Source organism: Eremomyces bilateralis, assembly GCF_010015585.1.
Source record: "Eremomyces bilateralis CBS 781.70 unplaced genomic scaffold P152scaffold_25, whole genome shotgun sequence".
Classification (NCBI taxonomy): Eukaryota; Fungi; Ascomycota; class Dothideomycetes; order Eremomycetales; family Eremomycetaceae; genus Eremomyces; species Eremomyces bilateralis.
In genome coordinates this window covers 274,483-295,173 of record NW_022985091.1, presented here as the reverse complement: position 1 = coordinate 295,173, position 20,691 = coordinate 274,483, and the positions used below count along the sequence as shown (strand labels likewise).

The 20,691-nt window shown below is 54.8% G+C and overlaps 10 protein-coding genes across 10 annotated transcripts; 5 read left to right on the top strand and 5 right to left on the bottom strand.

Annotated features, from left to right (window-relative positions):
- Positions 1-306: 306 nt before the first annotated feature.
- Positions 307-981, top strand: P152DRAFT_442071 (tubulin binding cofactor A). Its single transcript, XM_033677727.1, has 3 exons — positions 307-606; positions 660-746; positions 798-981. The coding sequence occupies exons 1-3, from the start codon at positions 442-444 to the stop codon at positions 867-869; spliced, it is 324 nt and encodes a 107-aa protein (XP_033531063.1). The 5' UTR covers positions 307-441; the 3' UTR covers positions 870-981.
- Positions 982-1,383: 402 nt separating this feature from the next.
- On the bottom strand, positions 1,384-2,350 carry P152DRAFT_423085 (uncharacterized protein; the record flags this gene model as incomplete). The annotated part of the gene is made up of 2 exons (XM_033677202.1): positions 2,169-2,350; positions 1,384-2,114 (listed from the first exon to the last, which is right to left on the bottom strand). Coding segments are annotated over exons 1-2 (774 nt in total), but the record flags the coding sequence as incomplete, so codon positions are not given.
- A 180-nt stretch (positions 2,351-2,530) lies between these two features.
- Positions 2,531-4,371, top strand: P152DRAFT_461620 (uncharacterized protein). The gene is made up of 4 exons (XM_033680164.1): positions 2,531-2,954; positions 3,002-3,078; positions 3,127-3,273; positions 3,379-4,371. Exons 1-4 carry the CDS (start codon positions 2,921-2,923, stop codon positions 4,090-4,092), a joined length of 972 nt encoding a protein of 323 aa, XP_033531061.1. The 5' UTR covers positions 2,531-2,920; the 3' UTR covers positions 4,093-4,371.
- A 283-nt stretch (positions 4,372-4,654) lies between these two features.
- Positions 4,655-4,989, bottom strand: P152DRAFT_376076 (ubiquitin; the record flags this gene model as incomplete). The annotated part of the gene is made up of 3 exons (XM_033675615.1): positions 4,655-4,733; positions 4,800-4,882; positions 4,933-4,989. Coding segments are annotated over 3 exons (219 nt in total), but the record flags the coding sequence as incomplete, so codon positions are not given.
- Positions 4,990-5,460: 471 nt separating this feature from the next.
- On the top strand, positions 5,461-6,386 carry P152DRAFT_165492 (uncharacterized protein). The gene has a single exon (XM_033674038.1). The coding sequence runs from the start codon at positions 5,707-5,709 to the stop codon at positions 6,295-6,297; it is 591 nt and encodes a 196-aa protein (XP_033531059.1). The 5' UTR covers positions 5,461-5,706; the 3' UTR covers positions 6,298-6,386.
- A 632-nt stretch (positions 6,387-7,018) lies between these two features.
- On the top strand, positions 7,019-9,944 carry P152DRAFT_509337 (SPX-domain-containing protein; the record flags this gene model as incomplete). Its single annotated transcript, XM_033682618.1, has 5 exons — positions 7,019-7,212; positions 7,295-7,748; positions 7,799-8,044; positions 8,100-9,510; positions 9,586-9,944. Exons 1-5 carry the CDS (start codon positions 7,208-7,210, stop codon positions 9,942-9,944), a joined length of 2,475 nt encoding a protein of 824 aa, XP_033531058.1. The 5' UTR covers positions 7,019-7,207.
- A 106-nt stretch (positions 9,945-10,050) lies between these two features.
- Positions 10,051-11,914, bottom strand: P152DRAFT_461618 (oligosaccharyltransferase alpha subunit). The gene is made up of 4 exons (XM_033680163.1): positions 11,521-11,914; positions 10,586-11,467; positions 10,388-10,529; positions 10,051-10,334 (listed from the first exon to the last, which is right to left on the bottom strand). Exons 1-4 carry the CDS (start codon positions 11,856-11,858, stop codon positions 10,203-10,205), a joined length of 1,494 nt encoding a protein of 497 aa, XP_033531057.1. The 5' UTR covers positions 11,859-11,914; the 3' UTR covers positions 10,051-10,202.
- A 181-nt stretch (positions 11,915-12,095) lies between these two features.
- P152DRAFT_165247 (DUF1772-domain-containing protein) lies at positions 12,096-13,210 on the bottom strand. Its single transcript, XM_033674037.1, has 3 exons — positions 13,025-13,210; positions 12,795-12,956; positions 12,096-12,695 (listed from the first exon to the last, which is right to left on the bottom strand). Exons 1-3 carry the CDS (start codon positions 13,107-13,109, stop codon positions 12,397-12,399), a joined length of 546 nt encoding a protein of 181 aa, XP_033531056.1. The 5' UTR covers positions 13,110-13,210; the 3' UTR covers positions 12,096-12,396.
- A 1,814-nt stretch (positions 13,211-15,024) lies between these two features.
- On the top strand, positions 15,025-15,357 carry P152DRAFT_476552 (ribosomal protein S21e; the record flags this gene model as incomplete). The annotated part of the gene is made up of 2 exons (XM_033681518.1): positions 15,025-15,056; positions 15,129-15,357. The coding sequence occupies 2 exons, from the start codon at positions 15,025-15,027 to the stop codon at positions 15,355-15,357; spliced, it is 261 nt and encodes an 86-aa protein (XP_033531055.1).
- Positions 15,358-17,244: 1,887 nt separating this feature from the next.
- On the bottom strand, positions 17,245-20,203 carry P152DRAFT_476551 (uncharacterized protein; the record flags this gene model as incomplete). Its single annotated transcript, XM_033681517.1, has 3 exons — positions 17,245-18,550; positions 18,600-19,738; positions 19,805-20,203. The coding sequence occupies 3 exons, from the start codon at positions 20,201-20,203 to the stop codon at positions 17,245-17,247; spliced, it is 2,844 nt and encodes a 947-aa protein (XP_033531054.1).
- Positions 20,204-20,691: the final 488 nt, after the last annotated feature.

Below are 20,691 nucleotides of genomic sequence, written 5' to 3'. Positions count from 1 at the left end.
ATGGCGTGTTAGCTGGGCTATGAATAGATAAAGAAAAGGATGGAGTAGAGTGCTCGATGGCCGCGCTGTGTCCGACGCTGCAGTATTTGTTACTGTGTCTGTACTTAGAGTTTATCCTGTGCACTCTACGGAGTATATACCTGTAAGTACCATAGATACATTAGTGTATGTAGAATGCAATTGATTGAGTATTACCTCGAATTCCCAGGTCGATATGATGATGAAATTCCATAGGCACTAATAATTTCGTCCTAGCCAATGACGTCTCCTCCCTGACATTTCCCGTTCCAGTGATATCGCCCAACTATTCAACTGCGGAGTCCAAGAACAACAATTTCGATAATAACGAACTATTCTAATTCCCTCCAGTTTATAAAGTCCCAGAAAAAAAGACACCGCGACAAAATTTATTCTAAGAAAGGAGCATCACCGATCGACAAAATGGCTCCACCTTCCAAACTCGCCGTCGCAATCTCCTCCGTCCAACGCCTCGCCAAAGAAGAGAAGAGCTACCACGTCGAACTGGAGCAGCAAGCAGCCCGCATCGCGAAACTCCAGGCCGCCGAGAGCACGGATGAAAATGCAGATTTCCAACTCCGACAAGAGGTGCGTTGCATGGCCGTTCGATGGGTCTGCCGTGGTGACTGACGTGAGTCTAGCGTCAAGCGCTTGAGGAGACGAAGAAGGTTCTACCGTCCGTGCAGGAGCGGTTGAAGGGAGCGGTGGCTCAGCTGAAAGAGCAGCTGGTAGGTTATCGCTGGTGGACGAATCTCGGGAATTTTGCTGACTGGATATAGGAGGCCAACAGGGCGGACTGCCCGGCGGCTGACGTTGCGAGGGCAGATGAGTTGTTGAAGAGCATTGCGTGAGAGGGAAGAACATGCGTGCGGATCGACGGGCACGCTTTTCAGTATAGAAGATTGCAAATGATATCCATGATCCCACTTGATTAAAAGCCGACAGGTGGTATCTATTCAAACCAGGTTTCAAACGCCCGAGTCCGCAGTAGCATGGACTAACGCTCCACCAACGCCGTGATATGCATCCGTTGAAAGCTGAAGCCTTCTACATCTCCATCTTCTCAGCCATCTCACCCTCTTCCTCCTCCTCCTCCTCCTCCTCCTTCTCCTCCTCCTCCCCCTCCTCCATCTCCGAGCTATCCGCCGTGCCCGCATCACCCATCTCCACGTCCTTCTCCTCACCTTCCTCGCTCGGGGACTCATCCCGCCCCGGTGTCCCTCTACTCCTCCCGGGGCTCGGTGATCCGCCTCGACTTCTACTCAGCGACCCCGTCCTCCCTCTCCTCATCGCCACCCTCAAATGCGACGGCGGCGGCTTCAACCCCCCCTCCCCCTCCGCGATTCCCCCATGCAACGGCGTCCCCTCCGCCCTCGGCGTCCCCGCCCGACTCCGACTCCCCTGCGAGCCCTCCCCCTCCCCCTCCCCCTCCTCCTCTTCCCCCCCCATCATTCCTTCCTTCCGCTCCGCCTCCTCCTTCTCATCCCGAATCAACCCCAACATCGTCTTCCCCTCTCCCACGATCCGCATGAACTGCGCCCGCCGCTCCGTCCACGTGCGCGCGTACTCCGCGCTCTCCCCTCGCAGCTCGCCGATCTCAGCCCGCAGCTTCGCGAGCTGCGCCTGCTGGTCGTCGCGCGGCCGCAGCATCCGGTTCGTGTGGATCTTCTCCGTGAGCGCGTCGTATTCTTTGCGGAGGGCTAGCGTCTTGCGCGCCTCGTCGAGCTGGTTGCGTAGGTCTGCGGTGTTCTCTCGCACGGCTTGCGCGGTGTCGAGGATCTTGAGCTTCTCAGTGGCGTACCGCTCGCGTTCGCGCGAGTTGCTGGTTCGCAAAAGTTGCATGCGGACCATGTTGTCTTCGAGCGCCTCGAAGTCGAGGTGCATTTCGTCTCGCCATTGTCGCCGTTCTTCGGATTCCTGTTGCTTAAGGGCTTCGGCGGCGGCGGCGGCTTCGTCGATAACGGTGGAGTCGGGAGGAGGAGTGGGGAGTTGCTTGGGGTGTGAGCGGATGGGGGAATCGGCGGCGAGAAGTCGTTTGGTAATGCGTTGGAAGGGTCTTTGTTCGATCGGGAGCAGACGATCTTTATGAAGGGCATCTGGATGGAACGACTTAGTCAATGGTTCGAGGCAATGCGACGCGGATGACGAACCTTCTTCCGCCTGGTCCAACAGGCCATAGCTTGGGACGTCCATGGCGAATCCGATTTCCAATGTGGTGGCACTTCCAACCGAGGTACAAATTTGGTTTTATATTGGTGGAAATATCGACGTGCTATGGAAAAAGAATTGATAGTGAAACTCGACGCCGCGAACTTGAAACTCCAGTCCAAACTCACGACTCGGAGTTGATATCACGTGAAAAGACACTGAAGACTGAACAAGTGAACATCTGAGCCACAACTTGTGGGCACGTGCTGTGGCGCTGTGGGCATCCGGGATGTGGTTGAGTAAGTGTGGGGACTGGAGTCTGGACTTGAGTCAGGTCTGGTGATGGACCTCCGTCTTCATTCACTCTCACCTTCACATACCACATGCCCCAAACCGTCAATTAATGTCACCTTCAATAGGATCTTCCAGCTTGGTAAATAATCCTATTGTTGACCTGAATGGTTCAATGGAATAGGCCATTCACAATGGCTTGTAATTCACTCGTGACATTCTTGTTCTGCAATAAAGAACCATTACTTCCTTCTTCTGCCTCCTCTATAACTTCTCGGATGCGTCTTTGACACCAAGCGCCTTTTCTTTCTTTCGGATTTCAACATTGGCAAGCTGCCTACTTAGCATTACTAGTATTATATACGATTTCTATTCCGCCATGGCAAACATTCAAGCTTCCGCTTCAACCTCTTCCGCTGCTGTGGCCAAGACTGGGATGCGGGCACCCCATTCGCTTTACAGCATGTCACTCCGTTTCCTGATGAAGCACGTCCATGGTATTTTAGTCCACAAGAGTTCCTGATCCTGATGTTAATCATTGTAGAAATCTATGACGTGGGCGACGTTCCTTTCGAGACCATCAAGCCGGTCCTCGTGAAGATCACGGAAGCCGATCAGCTCGTACGCATCTCAATAACTGGAGACCCAGATCCCGACTGACAGAAACAGAAACACCTCGAAGACCACTGCCCGCAGCTCAAAGGACATACTGGCGATCTCTGGCTCAAGCTCATCGAGAAAGAGTTCTCGAACTCCAGGACCCTCGAGTTCCCTCCCATTCCCGACAATCCCAAGTCCTGGTCGAAGGTCTACTATGTACGTATCCCCTTGTATTACACTCTCCCGCTTCTACCTTCTCTGGGATCTTGTTCCTATAGCGCTTGGCCACATTTCCCCCGCTCAAACTCACCCTCAATCTAGAACTACCGCCGCATCCAAGACCAGCACATCAAAGAAGCCGAAGCCGACCTCAAGTCCCTCTTCAGCTCCGTCGATGCCTCCCGCCAAGAACAAGCCAAGCTCATGGTCACCGACCGCGCCCCCGTCAAGCCCGGAAGATCTCGACGTTTCGGCGGCCCCCCGCCCAAACCCTCCGCCATGGCCGCCATCATGAAGCAAGGTCCCCAGCGCCGCGACGTCTTGCGCATGGGCCGCCCCACCATCCCGACCAAAGGCTTCGGTGTGTCCAAGGCGCCGAAGAGCATGCTTCCACCGGCGCGCATCCAGCGACGCCCGACGCAGCCCGCGATTGCTGCTCCGATTGCCACGGCCGCGACGCTCGCCCCACCCCGCAATAGTCGCCTGATCGGGCCCCTCGGACGCCGGCCGACTCATCCTGTTCGGCCCGCGCCTCGACCCGGCGTAGCGCCCACCGCCGTCCCCGAAAAGCAACTCGAACGCGACCCGCCAGCGCCTGCCACGCCAAAGACGTGGGGATCGCGGAAGATGGATGCGGAACACGCAGCGAAGAAGGAGGAGACGGAGCGGGTAGTTGCAGGGGGGAGCACGAGGACGACAAGTCCGAACCGGGTGGAGAGGAGGAAGGATGGGAGTCCGGTCGGGTCGCCGCAGGCGCCGTTGGCGAGGAAGCGGAAGAGGAATACGATTTTGATGCCGAATAAGCGTACGCGGTAGATGGGTGATATGGGTTGGAGAAGGTTAGAGACGGGGGGGTTGATTATTTGATGGCTGGGGTTATGAGGTGCTGGTGGGTTTGATATGGCAGTGATGGGAGACTGAAACCATGCCGCACGAAGCATCGAGAAGGTCTACAAGAGTACCAGCGGGACATCGCTGTAATTAAGGAGTTTCATCGATCATGGGAGGTATTCATGTCCATCCTTTGCATAGCGCTCGGTGTTTTGCGGAGGATATATCACACACAATTTAAGCGGCGTTCTTTAGTTTCACCACCAGGACGAGTCAAGCCTTTGAACTTTTCGTGAAATCCCCAGCTCTCCTACTGATAGCTCCCCGTTCCCCCGTACATGAACGAACGTCTCCTGAATCCCAGGGCCATGTCTGCCCATCGGACGTCCCCCGTCATCACTTCATTGAAAGTCCATATCCACGCGTCCCCACCACGGTTCCGAACTCCGAAACGAATGCATTTGATCGAGTGCGTGTCGGCGCGACGTCAAAGATAAGTGCCGGCGCCTTTCCTTCGCAGGGTCGCTCATGTGCCGAGTGCGAGCACGCCACCGCGGAGCGCGAGGACCAAATGCAGCGTGTTCCCGCCTTCGAGGTTGTAGTCGGAGGCGGACTTGTCATCGTTCCTGTTGATCGGTCAGTCGGGTGTCGGTAGGTAACGTAGACAACAGGAAATGGTAATGGCGGCGTACATTTGCTTGCCGCCAAAGATCAGGCGTTGTTGGACGGGCGGGATGCCTTCTTTCTCTTCGACGCGCTCCTTGATGCGGGAGACCTGTGATCGGGGTTAGTCGATGGAGGAGGGGAGCGAGGGGGGTCGAGTACCTTGTAGTCCGGCTCGATATCCAACTCGATCTCCTTCCCCGTCAGGGTTCTCACTCTAGACCGTCCTCGTCAGCGTCGTGAGCAACCATCGGGGACTCGCAGTCCAACTCACTTGATCATCATCGTGGCGGGCGCGGGGTGAGCTCGGCCTCGCGAAGTAGGGAGGCGTAGTATCTCTTGGTGCCGAATTGCTTGCCGAGGCGATCGCGAAACCAGTCCCAGAGCTGTTGGTGGATGGGGCCGTGTCGAGGGGTTTCTGGGGAAGCATCAGTATCGTCGACATGAAGCGCAATGCAGGACGTCCCGGCCATGTCGCGACGGTGGTGGGGCTGTAGTAGCCTTGTTGCCTCACGATCTTCTCTAAGGCAACCAACAACCAAATCGTATCCGGTAATTACAGTCAATTCAGCAATATAAGGTGAGAAGAGATGATAAAGATAATTCTTTGCTTTGACAGCTAAAACGGCCTGAGTACATGCCATCAACATATCATTCAGCTGAACGGAACTTTCCTTTCCTACAGGTACGACTCGATGCGGTGTCTTGGGACCGGAGCCAGGATGGCTTCCAAACTTCGAAGGTCTTGGACCATGGAAGTAAGGGGTATGGTGTTTAGCTATGGTACCTATATGCTCTGTTTGATGACAGTGTTAGCGAGCGGGATGTCACGCAGAAGAGTGGGAGAGGAAGGGCCACATCTTACGCCAGAACAGGTCAAGCGAAGAGGAGCGGCATGGTACTGTGTGCTTGGAATTTAGTGAGGCTATAGCAAGGATGGTCCTAATGATCCTTGCCTACTACGCTTTCTCCTTTCCTTTACCTTCGCTCCTCTCCTGCACAGCCTCTGCTGGAACATCCTCTGCTGGAACATCCTCTGCCTTCGCGTTGTCCTTTCCCTTACCTTTGCTCTCCCCCTCCACAGCCTCTGCTGAAACATCCTTGGCCTTCCCCTTACCATTGTTAGTCTTCGCCGTGAGCCCCTCCACCCTCTTCGTCCGATACGCCCCCATATCCACCACCCCCAACCCCCTCCTCGTCCTCAAAAACTCCTCCACATTCACTGGCGCCTCGTCCCACTCCACCGCCACCGCCCGCAACTGCCTGCGTTCCTCGGAGGTGAGCTTCCGCAACGCGACCTTGCGCCAGGAGATCAGTTCGGGGAAGCTGGAGGTGCCGACGGCGAACCCGATGTGGAGCATGATGTCGGTGAAGTTGCGCCAGCCTTGGTGGAAGAGGAGGGCGCCGAGGTTGGCGACGGCGGATTCCATGTCGTCTTTTAGGGGGAAGGGGCTTGGCAGCGCGGTGGAGGGGGCGATTGCGGGGATGGGAGCGCTGGAGGGGGCGGTAGGGGGGGGGTCGGACTGAGGGGGCGCCATGATAATTATTGAAGGATGCTCTTGGGTGGACTAGATTATTCGATTTTTGAAACGCGTAGGAGAGGCTTGGAGAAGAAGGAACCATGTCTGGTACGGGGCGGTTGAGAGATATAAAGGTGAGAGCATTATTAACTAACATTCGATAAAAGTAGAGAAATATAGAACAGTCATAAAGGATGACGGATTAGCCAACATTGCCACCAAGACATTCGACGGCAATCCTCGTTGTCACTGATACACTCACTATAGGTACTAAGTTGGTTAGATACGGAACAGGATTGCAATAGACTTCGTCGGTGTATCACGTTAGTTAGCATTGTTACATTGGTTTTTGTGCAACAGGTCACCATACACATGTGCATCATAGCCAGCCACATCATGGTACAGGTATAAATGAGGTATACACGATATTCGACTTTCGAGTATTAAGTATCCCAAAGACTCAATCGATGACTTCAGGCCTCAGGGTGATGATAATTAAAGCAATCTGATATTGGTGAAGTGGAAGACTTAAGAAAGGATGCGGTCGAGATTTAAGAACAGGGGGTTCTAACACGTGGGGGCTCTTTGGCTTCTGAATGGGCAGTCTACTGGATGACGCAGCGATCAACACACCTGCAGTTGGCGGCCCCTGCACCAAAGAGACCCTAGCCTGAGCCCAGCCTTATTGCTTTAAGCAACAGAATCATTTGCTTCGATTGACGTTCATTGTTCAAGCTCCTGCTCGAGGCACCGTAGTACAAAACCCTGTCCTCGTCTCTGCCATTGCCATATGCCCCTCGTCTTGGTTGACTCGGATGCTCATCGGATGCCGTACATATTCATATCATCGGCTCAACTGACGCCGAATTCGATCAATTGACGCCGTGGGGCATGCATATGAGCTCAACACTGGCACTATGAAGTACGATTCCAACTGGGGATTGGGAACCATGACCCGTTCACGTCTATCATAACTATCCTGTACAGCCACTGACGCTCCCCAGGTTCGGAGAGCAACTCCGCTCCTCGCTAATCCGGGACTGGTACTACCATTATATCAGCTACGACGACCTCAAAGATGGCCTCAAGACCGTCTTCGAAACCCCTCCTACCTCGGACAACCCTGACCCGAAGCGCCGACCGTGGACCGAGAAAGACGAGCAGCGGTTCGTGAAACTGCTGGAGCAGGAGTTGGATAAGGTCTATACTTTCCAGAAGGTCAAGAGCGAGGAGATCGTTCGACGTATCCAGGCCAGCGAGAAAGAAGTCGGGGAGGTGGTCACGCATGCCACCCAGCTGAGGGAGGAGCAGGGGCAGGAGCAGGCTGATGAAGCCTTGGAAGAGGATTTCATGCTGTTGGAGGAGGATGTCAGCGATATCATTGCGGATGTGCATGATCTGGCCAGTTTCACGAGGTTGAACTATACCGGATTTCAGAAGATCATCAAGAAGCACGATGTAAGCATTTGAGGCAAAGCCTGTCGGAATACGTGTTGACATGGAGACAGAAACAAACGAAGTGGCATCTCAGACCCGTCTTCGCGGTTCGGTTAAAGGCCAAGCCATTCTACAGGGACAACTACGATGCCTTCATCATCAAAGTATCGAGGCTATACGACTTGGTGAGAACACGGGGTAGTCCAACTAAAGGCGACGCGGGCGCAGGGGGCAAGCAGCAAAATTTCATCAGAAATACCACCAAATACTGGGTGCATCCCGACAATATCACCGAACTGAAGCTCGTGATTCTCAAGGTACGTGAAGGATGGTTGGATATTCTACAACGAGCAGTCAATAACAGTCAATCAGCATCTCCCCGTCCTCGTCTTTAACCCTTCCAAAGAATTCGAGAAAAAAGACTCCGCCATCTCCTCCATCTACTACGATAACACCGACACCTGGGAACTCTATGAAGGCCGTCTCCAGAAGACCGAAGGCGCCGAAGCCATCCGCCTCCGGTGGTACGGCGGTATGGAGGCAGAGACCATCTTCGTCGAACGCAAGACGCATCGCGAGGACTGGACCGGCGAAAAGAGCGTGAAAGCCCGGTTCCCCCTCAAAGAGAACAAAGTCAACGACTACCTCGCCGGCCGCCTCACCGTCGACAAGATCTTCGAGAAGATGCGTCGCGAGGGGAAGAAGCCGGAGAAGGAGATCAACGACCTCGAGCAGCTGGCGCGGGAGATCCAGTACCGCGTGCTGACCCGTAGCCTCGTCCCCGTCACCCGCTCGTACTACAGCCGCACGGCGTTCCAGCTCCCTGGCGACGCCCGAGTACGCATCAGCCTGGACATCGATCTAAGCATGATCCGCGAAGACAACCTCGACGACCGCCAGCGCGCCGGCACCAACTGGCGCCGGACAGACATCGGCATAGATCATCCCTTCCGCCAACTTCCCCCCTCCGACATCGAACGCTTCCCGTACGCCATCCTCGAAGTCAAACTGCAAACCGCTGCGGGCCAGCTCCCCCCGGAGTGGATCCGCGAACTGACCGCCAGCCACCTCGTTGAGGCGGTCCCCAAGTTCTCCAAGTTCATCCACGGCACCGCCGCGTTGCAGCCGGAGCGGATCGCGCTCCTGCCCTTCTGGATGCCGCAGATGGACGTCGATATCCTCAAACCCGTGTCGCGGAACTTCGGGATCGAGCGGCCGGGCCAGGTTACGGATATGTCGACATCCGACACGTTCGACGACTCGGATGATGAGGACCTGCCAAAGGTCGACAACACCGATCCGGAGGGTGGGGACGTGAATCAACGCCGTCTCCATGACGCGCGACGTATGCTGCGGGCGCACGAGCGGGTTCAAGATGCCAGTAATGAAGACATCGACGACGACAGGGACGACGACGACGAAGCTCAACCCCGCCCCGACGGCCGTGAACACGCAGACGAGCCACACGCTACCCACGACCCCAACACCCTCGACGAAGAAGAGCGGGTCGCCGCGTCGCCCATCGATGAGGACTACGTCTACGAGTCCGACCCAGAAGCAGAGCGACAGTACGAGCTAGAGCAGGCGCGGAAGAAAGGGAGAAAAGCGAAATACGCGCTGCTGGCGACGCGATGGGAAGTATCGCGGGCGGCGAAGCGGGTGTCGCAGGTGGTGGCGCGCGGGATGTTCACGCCCGGGACGGAGATTCCGACGGGGGGGCGGGAGTTGGGGGTGCCGCATGTGGCGGGGGAGATGAAGCGGTTTCAGGCGCCGCCAGGGAAGCGTGAGTACCATCCCTACGTCTTTTTATCGTCGGGGACACCGTCGATCCAACTGCAGTTACACTAACGTCCCTCAGGCATCCACGTCCCCATCCGCGTCGAACCCAAAGTCCACCTCGCCAACGAGCGCACCTTCCTCTCCTGGCTCGAATTCAGCATCCTTCTCGGCTCCATCGCCGCCGCGCTGCTGAACTTCGGCGACCGACTAACCCTCGCCGCGTCGATCGCCTTCACCGTCGTCGCGCTGGTGGCGCTGATCTACAGTGCGGTGCTGTACTACATGCGTGTTGATGCGATTCGGGCGCGGAGGGTGGGGAGGAGGGTGTATTATGAGAAGTGGGGGCCGACGGTGTTGTGTGGGGGGGTGTTGGGGGCGATGGCGGTGGGGTTTGTGTTTCGGTTGGTGAAGGGGGGGGAAGGGGGTTTGAAGGGGTAGGGATAACGGAAACATTTGGAATTATTCGTATAGGCATAGCATAGGACGTCATGGAGAAGTTGTAAGATAGTGCGAGATCCGTCAATACTGTTGAATATCCTAGACGCCACCAAATGTACAGATAACAAAACTTGCTCGCACGCCCTTCCCTGACCCATTTTGAAAATGTATGGTTTTCGCTGCTCACATCCTATCCTTCCAGGACGTAGTGGTGGAACTAACTCAACACAAGACCTTTCCGGGCCAATCCTCTCGACCTTATTTTGTTTTCCGCCCAATGCTGACGTCCAGACTACCGACGATCCACACCGTGATGAACACGCTGATCATGGCCGCCGCGATCGTCAACGGTTTGCGGTAGCCGGCGGTCCAGGGATAGGTGTACGTGACCTGAAAAAGCGTTAACAGAAACTCGATGGCGAATGGCTGGGAGGTGAACATACAATCAAGTCCTTGTCCCTCCACTCATCTACGATATTCACCGCGGTCAGCTGCAGCGTTGGTCTTCCGAGCGTGTCCATAAAAGTCTTGTGAATGGTGATCTCGTCGTTTGCAAGTGGGACAGCCGTCGCAAAGTTAATGTCCCTGGACTTAGGTTAGCAATATGACTCCACAAAGACGGAATAGATACTCAATCTCACCTTGCTCCTTCTGGCAGGATAACTCGGACCACCGCCCTCTTGTACTGCAATCCTTCGTCCAATTTCAACCCCTCAAGGAATGGCACCTTCAGCACAAAATGGTCCGACCCGCTCGCGATTCGCCTTATATACGCACTGAGATCCGCATCCCAGCCAATCTTAAACGCATACTTCCACCCCCCATACACCGGAAACCGCGGCTTCAATTCCCAGCTCGCGTCCCGCTTAGCCACCACATCCCCCGGCCGGAACCGACTCGTCGAGATATTCCCAATCGCATCCGTAAAGTACGGGTTCCCCGCCCCCGGCGCCAGCGGCCGCCGCACCTCCTTCAGCGCCGACGACTGCGCCGTCGTCGAATATCCCTCCTTCTGATACTCCAGCCGCGAAAACTGCTCTCGCAGCGCCGCCGCGTGGTTCTCCAGCCAGTAGCGCTCCTCGGTCGCCAGGTTGCCGCCCCAGTGGGAGACCTCGAGATCGCGCTCGAGGAGCGAGACAGAGGGGATGGGCTTGGTGAATTCGTAGCGCACCGTGATGGGGTGGGCGGCGCCGGCAGGGAGGGGCGGATAGGGGCCGTAGGTGAAGGTGGGGCCTTGGCGGTCGGGGTCGAGGGCTTCGGGGGTGTCGGCGGTGGCGGGGCGAGGGACGGTGGTGAAGTCGGGGACGCGGGTGGAGGGGAACCGGAGACGGGTGCGCTGCTTGGTGGTGGGGTAGGCGGAGGGGATGTAGGCGCTGAGAGAGTAGGTGAGGTGCTGGGGGGATGCTTGGGGGATTTTGGCGGGGAGAGGGGAGAGGGTGGAGAGAAGGGTGTAGGTTATGGAGAGAGTGAGAGAGGACTTGGGGGCGACGGGAGGGAGCGTCAGGCGGTAGTATTGCGTGGAGCTATGGCTGCGGGTTAGTTGACGTGACTTGAAGGTTGGAATGTTCATTTCTACCTTTCCGAGTCCAGTTCCACCAGTTCAGCGCTGAATCCTTCCTTCAATGGATCCTTCTTGTCCTTCACCTGCAGTCCGCCTACGTTCGCTATCACATCCCCAGCAAACGGCAAGTAATACTCCGTCTGAGGGTCGTCCGAGACATTCTCAATGACCGTATTGATTGCCTCCCGCGGGTATGACTTCTCCAAATTAATGGTCCGCACTTGGTTCGCGTTCACCCATACCTGTGGCGGCTGGAAGTTCGCCGGGAGGATGTCCGATGTTGAGGCCGTCGATCTGGAGGTCACGAACGGGACCAGGGGAAGGAGGGAAAGGAAAAGAGCGTGGGCCCGCATGTCGGGTGGAATAAGGAGCTGAGATGCGATTTAGCGGGACTTGGGAATGACGAGCATTGAGACAAGCGTTGGGATGCTCGGATAGCTTGAACGGGTATGTTGATAACTTGTGTATGGAAGTTAAGGTGATGTCGAATTGTCGATGCGTGGTCTCTTCGGGCGACAGGGGTCCGCTTGGGTGCCTTGACGCCTGATATTATCAGGCACGAGGCTGAGGCACGAGGCAAGAGGCCACAACTGAACATCTTCAATAGAACCAGACTGGACGAGAGTATATATTCGCACGAAGGATAAATACGCAATACACGATACGTGTAATTCCAGAGTATTCCGTACTGGTACATGTTCATTGCCTGTGGATAATATTGGACATATAGCATCCAGCATGGTAGCATGGACGAGGAACATACCCATCATTGTCAATAGGCAATTAAACCGCACCAACAGACATATCTAATGGCGGACTTGGCGGTGGATACTCGGGATATGAATTATTCGCATATGAACGTGAACGCCAATAGCTATCCCTAGCCTATTCCTACGCCGCCCAAATCGCGATCTCGGGCCATGTCACAATCGCATAGGCACCGCACATCAGGGCGGAAAAGACCGACACGCCTCTCACCGCATTCAACCACTTCCACTTCTCGATCAACTGCGTAGCCTCCTTTTCCTGGACCTTCTCGCTCGCCTTGTCCGCCGCCGCGGCCAGCTCGCTCAGCCGCCCGTTCGTGGACTTCATCACCACCAGTGTGTACGGCACGATGGCCGGGCCGAGCACCGCGGCGAGGGTGTAGAACGTGAAGGGCCCCGAGGGGGTCGCGGGATGGTGACGCGCTGGGAGAGGTTAGCTTCGGTGACATCGATTCTTCAAGACAGGAGTGCGAGTCGTGAAGGGCGGTTCCGCAGGGATAGAGAGCAGCTTTGAGAACCCACCTTTCGAGGCGAGATACGCCCAAGCAAGGGATGTCACGATGGAAATAGGCGGTGCGGATCGCGCGCCGATTCCATATGCGACTCGCCACTGCCTAACCAGCACGGAAGCGGGACCGGCTTTCAATGCAGGGACGAGCATAAACGAGGCACCCCCGCTGATTGCTACGATGCAATGTTAGTTGGAATACTAGAATAGATGAACAATGGGTTTATAAAGACAGTGGCCCAACCTGTTACGAGAGCACCACCGGCAATCCCGACCAGCTGTGCGAGCTTGATGAGGAGGGAGCCCTCAATTTGGACTCGATCGGCCATTGTAGCGCAGCTGTGTTTAGAAGGTCGGTAATTATTAGTTCGAATTATGGAATTCCGGTTTTGAGGAATACCGCGATGGATTTGGGGCGTCTAAATTCTAATGTCTCGCTCGGAGCAGAGCGGCAGGTTTATGTACCGTTAATACATGGCGCAGGGCTGGTTCATGCAGTGGCCTGACAAGTGACGACACCACTAAGTATCTTATGCGGCTGAATACCTGGCTTATGTCCGGTCAGGTCCTGATGGCAGAGGTTCCTATTGGACGTTATGCCGACCAGTTAAAGTACCATGGGTGGTATCTGAACTTAATATTTTATCCAAGATTCAGGTTGAACCAAACGTCCGGGTCAAGTCCTAACTGGATTTGAGATGGACCTTGCCAGGGAATCGAGTGCTATTGCAAGTGACCCCCACTAGGGGCATCACCATGTTCGTCTGTCTGCACAGCTACAGCTATCAGAGAAGGGAATTGAGGCGGAGTAATTGGAATTTGTATATAAATAGTCCTAATCCATCAGTATTCTAGGGCGAGCAGAAAATCCTCGTCTCTAGGGGACACTCGTGTACATTCGGATAAGCCAAAAAGCCCAGCCATCCCAGGAAGTAAACCATGTGCTAGGAGTGCGATGGTGAAATTGCCTGAGCCAATCTTCAACCTCTCTTCTATTGACTTTCTCCGTTACAAGGACGCCCCGACTCCAAGGTACGAAGAATCCTGAGCTCCGCTCCCATACGCATACCCCCGATCCGCCGACCTTTGCCCGTCCCTCCCCCGATTCACGACCTTGTTCGTCCGCGTCCGCGCCCAACGTTTAGAGCGGCGTTCTCGCCCGGTGGAAGCGGGGGACTTTAACGCCGTAAGTCGCCGGTCCAAGGGGCTTGCGGATTCGAACCTTTGGAACGACCCGGCCACCGTTCTTGGCCTTGTGGCGCCACTTGCGACGGGTAAAGCGGTGGCGGAGGCGGCGGAGGCGGGATTCGACGGGAAGATCGCCGGGAAGGCCGACAGGCATCGAGGATGGACTTGGGTTCGATCAAGAGAGGTTCGCTGATTGGGATGAGAACTGAAAACCGAAGGGGAGGATATGCCGAGGTCGCGGTGGTGGTAACTTAGGGCAGTTGAGGAAGCAGTAGTCTAGATAGTAGTAGATAGTAGCGTGAGGATAGAGTTTGTAGGGCTCAGATGCTACTCGAAGGCGGAAGAGGCACAGTATGAAGACGGTAACAAGTTCTTTATTGACTTCTTGAGGCGTCTTGCATTGCTAGACGAGTTGCCCCTTCTGTTCACTACCTGGACCATTGTTGCCATGTCATTGCATGGATGGGCTTGCCCTTCTACAGTCCCGGCTTGGAGTAGGAAAATCGAACTCCGAGAAGCAGGAGCTACCTCAATCTCGTATGTGCCGGCATCGCAAGCGGGAGTGAGATATGATGCTTGAGTCCAATTGTCCAGATGTGAAGGACTCGAGAAGCCTGAGGCATGGCGATTTCACTCAAGCAAATCCAAAGGAAGATGAAGGATCATTGAACATACAGCAGAGGTCTCTAAATGTAGCATCTGGATCGATTAACGTAACTAGATCAACCGTTCATCTTAGGGTGCGTCGCATTGTCGTTGATGATTGAGAAGGTGAGGTTGATGATCAACTTCAATGCGTGGAGCCGATATGCCATTCAGGATCCATCCAGCCAATCAAAAGACAAGGAGATTGGAAAGTCTGGGCGTTGGCACGTGACTGTGTGGATTTGCCACTGGTCACCTGACCCACCTGCGCCACAACGCACTTCGCTAAATTCCACTCAAACTTCTTGTTCGACCGACAACGACAGCAACGCCAAATCTCCAAACCGCCTGCACATCTGCTCCGTCGCTCAATCTCAATCCTCAAGAACCTCATCTTCACACCTCGCAGCCATGGAGAACGAACGCGGCGAACTCGTCGACCTGTACGTTCCCTCACCCCCACCACACCCCCCATCCCCTATCTCCAAACCCAACTGACCACGCAAACCTCGCAGTTACGTCCCCCGCAAGTGCTCGGCCACCAACCGCATCATCAAAGCGAAAGACCACGCCTCCGTCCAGCTCAGCGTCGGCAAGGTCGACGAGAACGGCCGCTACACCGGCGACAACCAGACCTACGCGCTCTGCGGCTTCGTGCGCGCCATGGGCGAGGGCGACGACTGCGTCAACCGATTGGCGCAGCGGGACGGGTTCCTCAAGGGCGTGTGGAGCGCGAGCCGATAAACGGAAAAGGGGGATGAGGACGGAAGGACGGATGTGGTGGGGGGGGAAGGACGGATGGAGGGGATGGCAGGACTGATGCAGTTGGGAGGAACACCCCCGCGACGGGCGTCGTGCGTGGCTGTCTTGCGTACCCGGCGGAGGACAGGAAAGCGGCACATTATAGCCATCACAACGGCATGAATGGAGTCGGAGTCTATCAATTCTTCCACGATTAGACACTTCCAGGCGTTAAACGCGAAGATCCTCGGGCAATTCAAAAATCTCATATTGAGTTCACATCCAGTTTTCGTACCTTGCTATGTACGTGTATCGTTTCATTTCTCATCGCGCCTGTGCGGTCACTCAATGCTTCCTCGCCCAACCATTCCCCAATGGCACAGGAAGTGGAGATTTCGACTGCAGAGCAAAAGCCGTGTCAACGAGGATGGAAGCATGAACCCCGTCTGTGGGATTGTGTCGCCCGATTCGTTGGCGTGGTTCGCCTCTGATGGGCTTCTTGACCAAAGAATTGCGGTCCGAGGCACAGATACGGGCGAGACATGGCCGATGCTGCGAATCTTCTCGTGATTTGAATGGAGATTCCAGTCATAAGGATTATCAGATGAGGCGGCTGAACTACGTGGTGGGTTTCATGCCAGAGAGGAGCATCTCGGAATAATCAGGTTGAGATAGTTATCAATGCAAGGGTCTATTGACATGTCCGAATTCTTGATTGCTTTTGCAGCTCCCCTTCACCGTCACGACGCAATTTCTCCACCACCTGTCTCTGCACTCTCCTTCCAGATAGCTCTATACACTATACACGGTATCGCTCATGTAACCTAAAAGTTCATGAGACGACGCCTTCTATGTATGCAAACAAGGGCTAACGACCCCGGATTCCATAACTCATCCACATTGCTGTGACGGGAGGTCTAGCAACCTCGAATAATGGTGCTATCTGGTGCTTTTTTCTAATCCGACTCGATAATGCAGAGAGATCTTTGCCGTGCCCCATCATAGACTCGTTCCTGTATGCCGTGCCGCTGTAAGTGTCCCTTCCACCGTCGTTGCTCGCACAGAGCACCTGCCGCCGTCCATACCACCCGCGTAATTATTGCAGTCCAAGGATCGCCGTAGCAGATGTGCTTTTGTAGGAACGATGCCCGAGTAAAGCCACCCACGATTGCTGCCAAAACGCAACGAAGCCACAATATTGACTTTTCCAGAGCACTGAAAAGAAACTCTTGCAGAAAAGAACGCACTATATCACCACCCGGGACCATCCGTGTAACCCGAAAGTCCTGTTGTCCTTCTGAAGAACAATCGGCGTTATTGGCGGTGCCGTCAGGGGAAATCGACCAGTGGACGGTATGAAAAGCCGAGAAGAATTAACCGTTCCGGGGTCCAGACTGGATCTGCCAGTCCTATTAAGCCTCCGAATTTTTCGGGGGCGGAATGATTCACGACATCGCGTCGAAAAGAAAAGAATTGCTAAATCCCAACAGTGCAAGAGGAGAGGAGGATAGGAATGCTATAGAGATCTTTGTGACCTTCATAGAACCGGGGGTTCATGATAAGCCCGCAGGATCGGGTGCGTGAGAGGTGGGAGGGGATGAGAAGGTAAGTTGAAGAAGGAATCCATAGCACCGCTGAAGAGCCACGGAAGAATATTGCTGAACCGAAAAACTCCGCCTCGCCATGCAAAAGCCGAAAAGTGAAGTAGTGTGAACCGGAATGGGGAATATCAACGTAGAGAAGAAGGATTCTCAAGGTAGACGTCGAATGGAATTAAGTTGATCTTGCCTCCCAATTCCCCATCAGGAATTAAATCGCCCGTCATCAGTCCCGTAGATCGTAATTCATGTCGTGTAGTCGCTCGGGTTTTCGTACCGCCTGTTCCGCCCCTCACTGCACCGCTCGTTTCCCCTCGCCGATCTTGAGCGGCGTTTCGGTATGCACCTCGATCGCCTCGTCCTCGCTCGTACTTTGACTCTCTTCCCCACCCTCACGCGTACCGGTATAGCTTTCTCGCCGCAACTTTTCGGCCTTTTCTTGCTTCTCACGCGCTTCCTCCGCCGCCCGCTGCGCACGCACTTGCTTCTTCCACATGTTCGCATATCGGCCTCTCTTGGCCAACAGCTCCTCGTGTGTTCCATTCTCCGCCACCCGACCCTCGTGGAGAACGACTATCTGGTCGGCCCGGGTAATCGTGCTGAGTCGGTGGGCGATCACCAGCATGGTACGGCCTTGCGAAAGGGTGGTCAGCGCGTCCTGGATATGCTGCTCGGTTTCGGTGTCGAGCGCGGCGGTGGCTTCGTCGAGGAGGATGATGGGAGGCCCTTTCAGGATGGTGCGTGCAATAGCGACACGCTGCTTCTCACCCCCGGACAGGCGAAGTCCACGTTCGCCAACCTTGGTCTGATACCCATCCGGGAACGTAAGGATCTTCTCATGGATGGACGCCGCGTTGCATGCTTGGTACACCTCCTCGTCCGTCGCATCAGGTTTCGCATATTTGAGGTTGTACATCAGCGTCTCATTAAACAAGACAGTATCCTGAGGGACGACACCGATGTGACGGCGGAGAGAGTCGATGGAGATGTCGGTGACATCATGGCCATCGACACAGATGGAACCGGACTCAACATCGTAGAAACGGAATAGCAGACGGAACACGGTCGATTTGCCACCACCCGACTCTCCTACGAATGCGGTCGTCGTTCCGGGCGCGCAGCGGAAAGTCAGACCCTGGAGGGCCGGTTTGCGAGTATCGTAGCGGAAATGAACGCCATTAAACGACAGGTCGCCATGGCATTTTTCCAGGGTCCCGACATCCGGACGATCGATGACGGTTGGCTGCTCTTTAAAGAGTTCCAGCATTCGTTCCGAGTTGATCATGGCAGACTGGATCATCCGATAGAAAGTGCCGAAGAAATTGAGAGGTTGCTGGAGCTGCGCCATGTAGGTAAGGAGGGTGACGAACTTCCCAACCCTCAGTTGGTTGGTGGTGACCTGGAATGCAGCAATAAAGCATGCAACCATCAATCCGATCATGAAGACCATATTCTGGGTGACATTCATCAAGTTCAGCGAATACAGAACTTTGTATTCGGCGCTCTGGAACTTGAGGACGGCTTGACGATATCGGTTGTATTCGTATGGCTCCGCATTGAAGTACTTCACGGTCTCATATGACACCATTGAGTCGTTTCTGGTGCTAGGTCAGCGATTGCTTACACGTTTGAGCAGGAAAAACGTACTTGACTGCATCCTCTTCACGATCAGCGTTGACCATCTGACGTCGGATTTCCGCTCTCCACTGAGCCATGCGAATGGTGAGGTAAATGTACCAAAACGTCACCACTGCCACCACAAGAGCATAGTAGGCATCGAAGGCAATCAAAAAGTACCCGATGGCAACGCACAAATCGACCAGCATGGGTGTAATACTGAACGTAATTTGCTCGAGGAACGTGTTGATGCTGGCTCCTTTTCCCAGCGCGGACAGGACTTCACCCGTTTTCTTGCCGAGATGGAAGTCCAAAGACAGGGTATGCACATGCTCGAAGGAAGCCACGGAAAGCTCACGGTAGGAATACTGGCTCACAGGGATCCAAAGAGTGGCACGAGCCGCGCCCAGAAGGCCATTGCTGCCCTGGAGAAGTCGCAAGAAAACATACAAGCAGATCGCACCCCAAGGCATGCGAATTTCCCCCTGTTCGCCGGATAGGATGTCGGTAATCGTGCCGACTTGGATGGGCACGAGGACTTGTACGAATCGTTGGGAGACCACGATCAGGAAACAGAGGACCACGCAGATCTGGAGTCGACGATCCTTGGATGGCCATAAGTAAGGGAAGAACACGGAATAGCCGCGTAGGTATTCCCACCAGTTTAGAGACGGCACTTTGTCTGGACGAGTCCAAGCCGGTGCTTCGCCTTCCGCGTGAGGGGGTTTGCCTCCAACCGGATGAGTCGCACCATATGTCGTGGTACTGCCGTTTGCGTGCCCATTTTGGTGTTCGGCATCGAGTAGACCCTGGGTTTCCGATGATGAGGCGTGAGTACGATTGGTGCCGCGTTTGTACGATGGTTTACAGAATGTGATGAGGGTGAAATAGAAGACAATCAGAGCAATCAGTAGGAGGATGCGCACGAGGTCGATAGCGATCTCGATCCCTTCCCATGACCCGATGTCGAGTTTCCCTGATGCCGAAATACTCCAGAGGCTGTTGTCGCTGCTCTTCCTGTATTGATCGATGTATAAGGCGAGAATCGTGATCTCGAGGACCAGAGAAAGACTCCAGGTAGCCAGGTGGGCGTTGGATGGAGATAGTCGTGTATCGAGGATGGAAATGATGAAGAGGGCGTAAATGAAGAACGAACCGATGAGGTAAATCTGCAAAGAGTTTGATTAGCATCGCAAAGGGATTTAGATTGCCCGCATGTACTCTCCGAGACTTACCACCACACTCTGACCGCACCACCATTCCTCTATTCTGCAGTACAGCGCACGGATGATGACCACGGTCGTATTTGCGGCAAAGGTGAGAGCCAATGCCACGGACAACCATTCGAATAGCAGCTTCTTGTTCTTCGAGATGTCATTGTCCACCGGGTCCAGGCTGGTGCTGCGATTGGGCGATCTAGCCGGTAAGGCCTTGCCGCCCGGGCCTTTCAGGACTTCATTGACGCTTCCATAGGAGTTATTACGATTAAGATTAGGTGGTGTGGCCTTCGGTGTGGTGTAGATACTGTTGAGACTGAAGGCGACGAGGAAGAAGAACAGGAGGATTATCGGGGAGGCATAGTGAAGTACGACGAGGAGAAAGGGGTCGTCGATCCGTCTGCATTCTTCGGCCATCTTGTCCGAGTATATCGCCGGTCGAAGTATAGAAGCGATCGTCGTCGGTGGGGAGGGGTCAACGAGTGGCGTCGATCCGAGTACACACGTCTCACGCTGAGTGCGGTAGGAGCCAAACTCTTGGAGCAGGAATCTAACGACAACGCAAGATCGGAACGGATCTGGTCGCACAGAGAGTATAAAGGGTTAGGAATTGGACAATCCCGAGGTAGGCGTTTCGAGATCGGGAAGAATTGGGGGAGAGGATAAAACGAGGTGTGACCTGCTGGAGGGGTGGTCAAAGACTCGCCATGGATCCCAAGACGATCTCGAATCGGTGGAACAGACTACGGCAGGAAACACACTATTTGCAAGTGAGTGAAGTGGGGAGGAGGAGAGGAATGAGGAGAAGGAAGATAGAAGGAAGGAGGAAGAAAGAAAGAGGAGTGAGAATTGAGAATGAAAGACGGACGGTGCAGACGTGCAGTGGTAGGCAATGGAGAGTTGGT